Genomic DNA, 11914 nt, shown 5'->3' with positions numbered 1-11914 from the left:
TGTTCTTCCTCAGCATAAATACATGGAATACGTCGTGTACCCCTAAGAGTGCTGGTGGTAGGGCTACTTTATAAGCCACTGGGCCAACTCGATCAAGAATCTCAAAGGGCCTGCCATATCTAGGGCTCAACTTGCCCTTCTTTTCAAACCTCATAACCCCTCTCATCGGTGCAATCCTCAAGAATACCTTATTCCCGACTTCAAACTCTAATAGGCGACGACTGTTATCTGCATAGCTCTTCTGTCGACTCTTAGCTGCTCTAATTCTGGCTCAAATGGTCTCTATCTTCTCTGTTGTCTTCTGTATGATTTTTTTACCCAAAATTTGTCTTTCTCCCACCTCGTCCCAATATAAAGGGGATCTACACTTCCTACCGTAAAGTGCTTCATAAGGTGCCATCTTAACTGTTATTATAAGCAAACTCGACTAAAGACAAGTGTCGTATCTAGGTTCCCTTGAAATCCAGCATACATGCCCTCAACATGTCTTCCAAAATTTGAATGGTCCTTTCCGACTGACCATCCGTCTGTGGGTGGAATGCAGTGTTGAAATTTAACTTAGTGCACATGGCCTCCTGTAAGCTTTGCCAAAATTTTGAAGTAAAACGAGGATCCCTATCCGACACAATGGACACGGGTACCCCATGCAACCTCACTATCTCATGTATGTACAGTTCAGCTAGTTTCTCTAGCTTATAAGAAACTTTGATAGGTACAGAGTGAGTGGTCTTCGTCAAACGGTCCATTATTACCCATATTGCATCCTGACTAGTTAATGTCCGTGGTAGGCCTGTAACAAAATCCATAGAAATATGCTCCCATTTCCATTTTGGAATCTGAAGTGGTTGCAATAACCCTGCTGGTTTTGATGTTCTACTTTCACCTGCTAGCAAGTTAGGCACTGTGCCACAAATTGGGCAATCTCCTTCTTCATGCCATTCCACCAAAAAAACTCCTTCAAATCCCCATACATTTTTGTACTACCTAGGTGAACTGTGTAAGGAGAACAGTGCACTTCTTCGAGGATGAGTCTTTTTATTTCATCATTGCACGACAGACATAACCTATTTCCGAACCTTAAAATTCCATCTTCAGAGATGCTGAACTCGAGTTTATTCCCATTTTCTTCTTCTTCTATTAATTTCGCTAACTTAGAATCTTCTTTTTGGGTGAGCTTAATTCTGTCTATCAAAACTGGTTGAACTATTAAACTGGCTATCAATGCCTGTTGGTCAACAGTAACAACCTCAATAGCAGCTCTTTCTAAGTCCATTATTAGGTAGGGTTGAGTGGTAAGAGTTGCAACTACTGGTCCCATTGGCTTCCTGTTAAGTGAATCAGCAACAACATTAGCTTTGCCTGGATGGTAATTAATGTTGTAGTCGTAGTCCTTGACTAGTTCAAGTCATCTCCTCTACCTCATATTCAGTTCCTTTTGAGTGAAGAAGTACTTCAAACTCTTGTGATCCGTGTAGATTTCGTACCTTTCACCATATAAATAATGCCTCCAGATTTTAAGTGCAAAGACAACAGCAGCTAACTCCAAATCATGTTTGGGGTAATTTTGTTCATATGTCTTCAATTGCCAAGAAGCGTATGCTATTACTTTCCTGTGCTACATAAATACACACCCCAAACCCAATCATGAATCGTCACTATAAACCACAAAAACTCTTCTTTCGCTAGGGACTGTCAGAACTGGAGCTGTCACCAATCTCTTCTTCAATTCTTAGAAGCCTTCCTCACATTTTTTAGTCCATTCATATTTATTGTTCTTTTGGGTAAAGGCGGTAAGGGGAACCGTTATTTTTGAGAAATTGTTTATAAACTAACGGGAATAACCAGCCAAACCCAAGAAACTCATAACTTCATGCATATTGGTTGGTTGGGTCCAGTTAACTATTACTTCAACTTTCCCGAGGTCTATTGAAATACCATCATTTGAGTTACATGTCCTAAAAATGAAATAGACTCAAACCAAAACTCACACTTCTTCAACTTAGCAAATAATTTCTTATCCCTAAGTATCCCAAGTGCTTGTTTCAGATGCTCTTCATGTTCAGCTTTTTTCTTGGAGTTGATCAATATGTCGTCAATAAACACCGCTACAAATATCCAAGAATGCATGAAATACCCAATTCATCAAATCCATAAATACCGTTGGGGCGTTGGTTAGGCCAAAAGGCATGACCAAGAATTCATAATGGTTGTACCTGGTCCTGAAAGCTGTCTTAGGCACATCCTCCTCCTTGATCTTCAATTGATGATACCCCGATCTAAGATCAATCTTGGAGAATACCTGAGCACCTTGCAACTGATCAAATAAATCTTCTATGCGGGGCAACGAATATTTATTCTTTATGGTCACTCGGTTCAATTCTCTATAGTCTATACATGTTCTCATTGTCCCATCCTTCTTCTAATAAAATTGGAACGATACAGAGAAGATTAGCATAGCCCCTGCTCAAGGATGACACACACAAATCGAGAAATGGTATCAGAGATTATCCCAACTAGAAATGTGGGACTTGAGCCGTGTCACCTACAATGGATAGACCCGACGAGAACGTCAAAAATTTAAGGGGGGTAGATTGTGATACCCCATATAATAAGGATAAGGGTAGGTGGTGTATGTGATCCCACATTACTTGGGAATGAGAAGTTCTTGCACTTTATAAGATTCTAATAGAGTTCCAATTGTATCATTGACTAGTTCTTTTGGAATATAGGTCATGTGATTTAGGCCTTCCATTGAGGCGTTACAACCTAGTCCTTTCTTAACCTTAAAACTCATCTTAAAAAGTTATTCACTTAAGGAAAAAAATAATAATTAAGTCTATAGGTGTAAAGCTAAATCCCAAATAGTCTTTATGTTTCTTACGCCCTCAACTTCAATGGCATTGATTTTCAAAAACCAAAATCGATATATACTTTTAAAAATTTCTCTCCCATCAAAATATTTTAATATCATGTTCTTATACGAGCCAAACAAAACCTGAAATAATAACTATATTACATCCCTACCCATGAGAACCATAGTTCCTATTTTGATAAAACATCAAAATGGGTTAGACATACTCAATAAAAATCTTAATCTAAAATTCAACCTTGGAAAAATTCTCAAACTAAAATTTCAGTCTTCAAAAAAATAGTCATTAACTAAAAGACATAAAATCTACCTTGGGTATTTTTCTTGTCACACTTTTTTTTTTTTTTTTCCTTTCAAGAAATGCAAGCACCGCTGGAGTTTTCTTCAATTTGTGAGTAGTGAGTTTGGGGTTTGGTTTAGTCGGACTGTCAAACTTGTAACTATTGACTATGGGAACGCGCATCATCAAAGGACATTCTTTGATTATCTCATAACCCATGGCATGAGCACACTCCAACCTATTCCAAAATAATTAATGACGAATAAAATTTTCTATCGCCCTAAAATGCAACCAAAAATCATATTCATAATGAAAAAATATTCATTATAAAATTTCATATATTCCCAACGTAAATTGAAATTCTATGAAAGTGTTTTTTTTCACTCTTACTTATTGAAATTTGATGTGCTCACTTCTTCCTACCAACCACTATTCCTAGGCTTCAGTTGCTTCAACAGTGAGTGTGTATATCCGTACAGGAGCCATCTTCCTTTGATTTCTTACTGGTGTAGAAGTATTTCCTTGACCTAAGCAACATTTTCGAGCAAAATGCCATTCCTTGACACATTTGAAACATATGCTTGTCTTAGCTCTACACTCACCACTATGACCTTCTCCACAATTCTCACACCATTTATGTTGGCCATTTGGAAAAATTCTCTCATGTTCTCCACCTCTGTCCTTGTGTTCCCGGTCAACTTATTTATTTTCCATTGGCCTTGATTCTCACTATGATTGGTTTCTTGGGGTGCTACCCTTTTCTTTTGGGTATTTTAAATATCAGCACTCATTTGAAGATTTCGCTCAACGATGGACGCCTTATCCACAAAAAGATTTTGTATCTGAAAGCTTACGATCCTATATTAAATTTTGAGATTTAAACCTTCTTCGAATTTTCAAGCTTTTCTTTTTTCATCGAGAATCAAATAAAAAGCAAAGCGAGAGAAGAACTCAACAAATTTTATCACCTTCTAGTTGCACCAAATTGGTAAAATCCCTAGATTTAGCGTCTTTGACGGACTTTGGAAAGAAACACTCATAGAAAATTTACTTAAAACAACTCCATGTAATTGGAGTTTGCTTCGGTTCTTGTTCCAAGAGAGTCATTCTTGAGATCCGCCAACGTCTTGCTCCTCCAGTTAATTTGAATGTTGATTACAAAATTTGTTGCTCATTGGTGCATCGTAAAACTCTTAAGAATTTTTTCGATTTCCTCAAGCCAATCTTTAGCAACAATCGGATCAGTCTTTCCTTCAAAAGTTGGAGGTTGCAAACGGTTCAATTGTTCTATAGTGCATCCTCCATTTGTTACATGTCCATTCCAAATCGTGGAATTACATGCAATTTCTTCCATAACTTGTTGTGCTACCTCTCGAACTACTGCAGAACCATTGAGAATAGGTCCAGCTGGAGTCTCCCCACTGATTGGCTCATTCAAATTGAAGGAATTATGGTGATAAACCATTCTATAAATCAAAGTAACTGTTCATAACTAAATTAACTAAGCAAGCAAAATTAACTACACAATCATCAGAAATAAGTCAGCCTCTTTCTCTACCCATTCATATACAATTCAAAATTCAATAAGATCCTAGAGTCGATAGAACCTATAAAACCTTTGCTTTAATATCATACTGTCAGGCCCCAATTTTTCTAAATATCGGAGGCACTACAAGAAAACTGTTTATTTGCGACCAGTTAATTCCAGCGAAATGACTATTTGCAACTAAAATTGGTTGACACTAACGAAAATGAACTAGAACTTTCATATATAAATTGAATTTAAAACATTAAACCAAGTCAAACTGTTCGTTTCTAAAAGTTTCAAATAAAATTATAAATATTTCATAGACAACACTTATTCCATCGCTCTCATTCGAATCCTACCATGTATCCTCTAAGCCTTTTTTCAGGCATGCTCCTCCTTAGAATCTGTAAAATAAAGAATTTATAGGTGGAAGATAAGTCCACGGCTCAATAAGTTAGATTGATTAAGCTGTATGTAACATATGAACCTCATTTAATAAATAAAGAATGAACTGAAAACGGAAACAATAAATAAAAACATTGTATTGAGCGTAAGTTGAAGATTTTATACCACGTAAAGATGCACTTCCAGAAATTTCTCTATCGAGAACTACCCTTTTAAGGGTAGATATCATTTCTATAAACTTTTCTCTATTTGGGATCTATACCTTCTCAATGTCATTTGATGTAGTTATCCTTCCCCTTTATTCCTTTATTTATGGTCTACAATTTCTCAATATTTTTCGGGTAGTTATCATCCTCATACATTTCTCGTTGAGCCGGTCTACACCATGACTATAATTTAATAATGATACCGTACTAACATAAAATTCATATATCATTTCACGTAACTATACCATAATTCATAAGAAATTTTAAAAATTATCGTAAATGAATATGCCATGCATGACTACTTTTCAGACCACACATTTTATGATATTTTATTTTGCTTCCACATGTCCTAACATTTATTATGCAATGCAAAAATTATTTTCTGAAGAATAACACTTCATACATTCTTCATAAAAATAAAATGTTCAAAAATTTCTTAATTAAACCTACATACCTCGATACATGAAATACCACTCGACAAAGATAGTGTATTACTCATATAAAATGAAATAAACCAAACATAAACACAAACCCACCATAAAATCAAACCCAGCTTAACATCAACCGAATGTAAAAATAAGTTTAAAATAATACTAACTGAACGTAAAACCAAAATCAAAACACGTTCGACCATGAATTATATATAAACTAAAGGCATAAATGTAATAACACTTGAGAGTCTATCCTACTGTACAAGTATATTTTTGGCTAACGGAAAAACATGTGGAAGAGAGTCAAGCATATTTTGCCCTCTGAGAAATTGCATCGTCACTTTATATGGAAACCTATTGCAATGATTGGTTTCTAAGAATTTAATCAAAAGCAAATGTCAAATTTCATCAAGGCTAATCTAGATTTAATAGAATTGAATTCTAGATCATTTAAGCGCGGGAAAAGACCCTGTTTCTTGTAGTGTCTCTCAAAAACTCAATGATAAATCCATATTTCATAAACTACCGGCAACTAGAGATTTAAACATCTACCAACCAAACAGAAACCTACATCACGTTTAACATTCACAATACCCATGCAAGACATACTCTTCCAAAAATTTAATAGAATTGAATTCTAGATCATTTAATTATTGCATTATCAATCTAAAAAGAAATCGAAACTATTGTACCATTTTTGGTTGTCATGTGTAACACCATTCGGTGAATTCAGAATATTCACAAAGAGAAAATCAGAAATATATACATGTTTTTTAAATTCAAAAGCTCAACTCATAGGCGAAATAATTTACAAAAAATAGAAACACATACAACGTATTAGCATAAACATATTAACCAAAGAAAAGAGAGAGACTTACCAAAATCGTTCTGGTTGAAGAAAACTTGAAAGGGAAATTAATATTTTGAGTGAAGAGAGATGATAAAACTTGAAGCTAAGTTGGGTGCATTGGAAAACTTTGGAGTTGGGTATTTATAGGGACCAAAAATTAATGGAACTACATTACGTATGGCAGCAACATAAAAAAAAAAAATTTGAAGGGTTGACAGTGCTTGAATCTTCTAGAAGCTACTCAACACTGTGAGAGCTATCATCTTTATGGAGATTTAAAAGAGAGAGAGAGAGAGAAATGGGCAACGTTACTGAAATGAGGGAGGGATGGTTGTAATGTACAGGAAAAAAACAGAAGAGGAAGAAGAAGGGCACACGCGTTGTACTTTTCAGAAATGAAAAGAATAAGCCCATCGTTTCACTTAGGTGTACCAGTCATTTTATTTTAACATTGGCCTAAGAAGAACCATTGGGCTGGACTATTAATCTATGAACTTGGGATTTTTCGAAACAAAACATTATTAGGCTTGGTATTTTCAGTTCAATGAGCTTGATACATGCATAGATTTGAACGAGACTAGACATTAGTTTTGCAGTCGGCATGCATGGACACTACTAAAGTAATCCAGGGATGTTTCATTGGAAAGCTACAAAGAGGAACTAAGGATTGTCAGCTCACCTTTAGAATAACTGACAATTTAGAGATAATTAGATACTCTGACTCTAATTTATCAGTTGCTCTGATAGCTAGAAATCTACTTTATGTTACGTGTTCCTATTGGCTGGTAGAGCATTCTTATGGAGAAGTATGAAACAAATTATCATTGCTTTGTCTATAATGGAGGCTAAGTTTGTTGTATACTTTGAGGCCACATTGTATGATCTATGGTTAAGGAACTTTATGAAGATTTGGAGTTGTCGATTCTATTGCTAGGCCACTGAGAATTTATTATAATAATTCATGTGCAGTATTTTTACCCAAAAATGATAGGTATTCTAATGGTACCAAGCACATGGAACTCAAATACTTAAGCGTCAAGGAATAAGTATAAAAATAAATAATGTCCATAAAACACATCAGTACTATGCTTATGATATTAGACCCATTGACAAAGGGTCTAGTAGCGAAGTAGTTTAAAGAATATGTTGAAAGAACAAGTCTTATATGTCTTTATCAATGATGTGAACATGTTAGTGAGCTCTTTGATGTATTAAATATTTTTTGGACACTTAATGATATCTATTTATGGTTGTTTCTATTTTCTTATCTTTTCAGTTTATATGTACATTGAATGATATGGATGAATGATGAAAGATAATATCTTAAACAAATATGAATTTGAATCCAAGGCTTTACAATATTAGCTTTAATTGTTCCTATTAAGGATCATGTTCAATTAAATTACAAATGATGTAGTATATGGAAGGAATTTTGTTAGTTATATAATAGAGGATTGTCATGACTCGTATTAGTAGTTGATTTGACATTTAAATTATAGAACTCATATAATGTATTTTGAGTTAGGAATATTTTCTGAAAATGAACGTGCACTGTATGGTTAATTTATTGTAATAAACCAATTTTCTTTCAAAATGAAAATGTTTTTTTATGGTTGTGTGGGCCAAGTGGGAGAATGTAAAAGTTTTATTAAAATTCAATGTCGCACATGTCCATATCGCTTTGAGTTTATACCAGTTCGATTATATCACTTAATTAATGATTTATAGTGGCATACAAATACTTCTAGATTTCATGATGACCAAAAGTCTATTTAAGCATTAAGTAGGTTAATGGTTCTTACTTATAATATCATTATGTCCCAATCCATTGGGAGACACTAGAAGGTAAAGTTGTTAGAGTGATCATTTTCTCATAGTAAGGTCAGATTCTCTGTCAAGCTGCAATGAAGTGAGTACGTTTCTAACTTATATTATTGTGTTTATTATCATGGACCATAGAAGATTGAAAATTCTAATATTAATATTTCATGTTAAAATAATTAACACCCACCATCATATCTAATCCTCTCATATGGCTTTTCCGGGATGCATCTTTTAGTTGCAATATCCCCCAAATGCTCTTATTCGCTTCATGACAGCACAAATTCAAATCCCATACATCATGAGAGCAAGAATTCCAAGAATGTTTCAGCCAACTCTCCCAAAGATTAAGCTCCAACACATCCCAAGAATAAAGCCCCAGGTCATGAATTAATGGCTTTCACGAATCATGCGGATGGCTAGCTCTTTTTGTATCTTTAATGTCCACATATTTTCTCTCATGATTATGGGATTTGGTTGGCTTACATCTATATATATTAGCCACCACACGTTAATTGTAAATTATAACATAATATACTCAATTATTCAGACTCCTTTATGGTATCAAAGAGTTGATATTGACCAACATCACCATCCTTATTCTTTTTGCTTCCATGTCATCTCCTTCTTCAATTGCAGGCTCCTCATCTGCTTCGCCTACATCAACACTTCATCTTATTAATGTCAATCACCCCATTATCATCAAACTCAATCGAGAGAATTATCTTATATAGAGGGCTCAACTGGTTCCCTAGTTGAAGACTTGGCACTTGTATGGCTCTGTGGATGGCTTAACACAAAAACCATCCTTGCTGCTTCCTGCACCAGCCAATGACATTAATGGTTCTGAATTTATTCCCAACCTTGATTGCCATCGATGTCTGTAGCAGGATCAACTTCTTTTTTCCGCAATAGTTTCCTCTTTGTCCGAAGATGTTCTCATGCTATGTAATTACGTGACATGAAAGCGCTAGAAAGTATGTTCTCTGTGCAGTCCAATGCAAGGATTATCGACTTGCATGTTAATTTATCCTCCATGAAAAAGGGCAATAACTCCATTATCGAGTACTTCAAAAAGATCAAATCATATGTTGATATGACAGCCATAGGCCAATCACTTACAGATTGTGAGCTAATCAGTTTTATTCTCGCAGGCCTAGGATCAGATTATGATCATTTCATTACCTCACTAACCACTCGGCTTGAACCTATGAATCTCTAGGAGACTTACGAGCATATCCACAATTATGAATTTCGATTGGAGCAACAGCATAGCCTTAAGCCTTCTAAATGGTATGACCAACATGGTGTCCCAAGATAAAGCTCCAACACCACTTAAGCTGCAGCTACCGTACCTAAGCCATGCGGACCAGGCTTTAGAACTAGATTCGATGCCCCAAAACTCATACTACTAGCACTTTTGCTTATCCGCCACATGCACTAGTCACCACCACGGCTTCAGTCAACCATGAGCCCACGTGCTTTACCTCGGCTTCCAACCACCCTGAATGTAGACAAGCCATGAATGAAAAACTTGATGCTCTCTTATGCAATGGTACATGGTAGCTTGTCCTAGTCACTCCTAAGATGCATATACTAGGGTGTAAATGGATCTATCGCTTGAAACATAATGCCGATGGTAGTATTTAACACCACAAGGCTCAATTGGTGGTCAAAGGTTTTCATTAACAACCTAGACTCGATTATGGAGAGACCTTCAATCCAATCGTTAAACCACAAACCATTCGGCTTACGTTATCTTTGTCAATTACAAGGCATTGGCCAGTTAGACAACTTGACATCCAAAACACATTTTTACACGGTGATATTATGAAATTAGTTTTCATGGCTCAACCACCTAGCTTTGTACACCCACAATATCCTGATCATGTATGTAAGCTCTGAAAGACCATTTATGGCCTTAAGCAAGCTCATCGATCCTCGATTGCTAAACTGAGCTCTCATCTTCTTGAATTTGGTTTTACTTCGTCCAAAGCCAATTGCTCCATTTTCATCTAAAGAAAAAATAATTTATAGCTTTTTGTCTTAGTTTATGTTGACGACATTCTCATCACTCTTTTACTAAAGCAATCGACTATTTGTTGCACCATCTTCGGTCTAATCTACAATCAAAGATCTTGTTGGCCAGCTAAATTATTTTCTGGGTATTGAAGCTCATTTTGATTCAAATGGTATTACTTTCTCAGCAGAAATATATTTTTGATCTTCTTCATTGAGCCAGAATGACCAATGCCACGATTGTCGCCATTCCCATGTCTTCATCTCATAAACTTTGTTTGATAGTGATGCTTTTCATGACCCTACTATCTATCATAGTACCGTTGGTGCCTTACAATATGTCTTACTTACCCGACCTGATCTCTCATTTGCTATCAACCATCTATGTCAATACATGCACCAACCTATTGTTAGCCATTGGACTGCTATGAAACAAATCCTTTGATACCAAAGCCACCTCCATGCATAGTCTACACATCACTCCTAGTTCTTCTAACCTATTACATTCATTAACTGATGCTGATCGGATAGATTCTCCCGATGATCATTGCTCCACCAATGTCTACCTCATTTTTCATGACAACAACTTAATTTCTTAGAGTTCTTGAGAAGGTATTGAGCTCGGCAGCCTCGAGTAGTTATGAAAACGGGGAGAAAGCAAAGTTTGAAGTGGCTAACCAAGTGCAAAGTGAAATAGGGAAGGTATTGGAATTTGAATGCACCAAGCTTACTAGAAGGGATGGTTAATTTGTCGTAAAACCTAGCTAGCTCATGATCATGATAAGCATAGTGTAGAATAATATCAATTCATGCAATAGAACCGTATATGTACAAAATAAGAGTGGCTCTTTTCAAACTTGTAAGGTTTGAAATATATTAATTACAAAAGGGGACTACTTTAATCATAAAGTGATTGCACAAAAGTAAACTCACAAACTGATGTGACTTAATGTGGTATGCCTGATTATAAAATTACTTTTATCGTAAACTAGATCTAACGGATCCATTGAAACTACGTTAGTTTGTAGATTTATTTTTATATGATCTTTTTGTATCTGTAACAGTTGTCATTACTAAAAAATAAGAGTAACGATATACCTACAACTTTTTTACAACTACATTATAAGTCATTTTACATTCAATCACTACAATCATGCCACTTCATTAAAAAAAAAATTCAAATTTACTAAATTACCCTCAATTTCAAGTAGAGTTGTAATGGAATCATTTTCCAAAAAATAAATATAGAAATCATGATCAATCTTTAGCAAATTTTTAAACTCAAAGAGTCCGGCCTTAACAAACTACTTTTAACGGATAATAAATATATTTGTAGTTACCCTTTTTTTTTTTTTTTTAAGGTGATCGGTTTTAAAGGCTCTAAACTGAATTTTGGTTTGCAATAATTTTATTTTATTTTATTATTTTATTTTATAGAGAGGGGAGATTCGATTTAGTTCTCTTAGTAAGAAATCAATACGTTGTCAATTAATCCAAATGATCTT

At 35.2% G+C, this 11914-nt stretch overlaps 1 protein-coding gene and 1 non-coding gene across 2 annotated transcripts; one reads left to right on the top strand and one right to left on the bottom strand.

The window, feature by feature from the left end:
• Positions 1–446: 446 nt before the first annotated feature.
• Positions 447–2404, bottom strand: LOC121262015. The gene is made up of 4 exons (XM_041164456.1): positions 2159–2404; positions 1419–1615; positions 985–1325; positions 447–790 (listed from the first exon to the last, which is right to left on the bottom strand). The coding sequence occupies exons 1-4, from the start codon at positions 2402–2404 to the stop codon at positions 447–449; spliced, it is 1128 nt and encodes a 375-aa protein (XP_041020390.1).
• Positions 2402–2506, top strand: LOC121263909. The gene has a single exon (XR_005940392.1). It is a non-coding gene; the product is annotated as a U6 spliceosomal RNA (small nuclear RNA).
• Positions 2507–11914: the final 9408 nt, after the last annotated feature.

This window comes from Juglans microcarpa x Juglans regia, chromosome 4S (assembly GCF_004785595.1).
Source record: "Juglans microcarpa x Juglans regia isolate MS1-56 chromosome 4S, Jm3101_v1.0, whole genome shotgun sequence".
NCBI lineage: Eukaryota > Viridiplantae > Streptophyta > Magnoliopsida > Fagales > Juglandaceae > Juglans > Juglans microcarpa x Juglans regia.
This window is presented reverse-complemented; position numbering and strand designations above follow the sequence as displayed.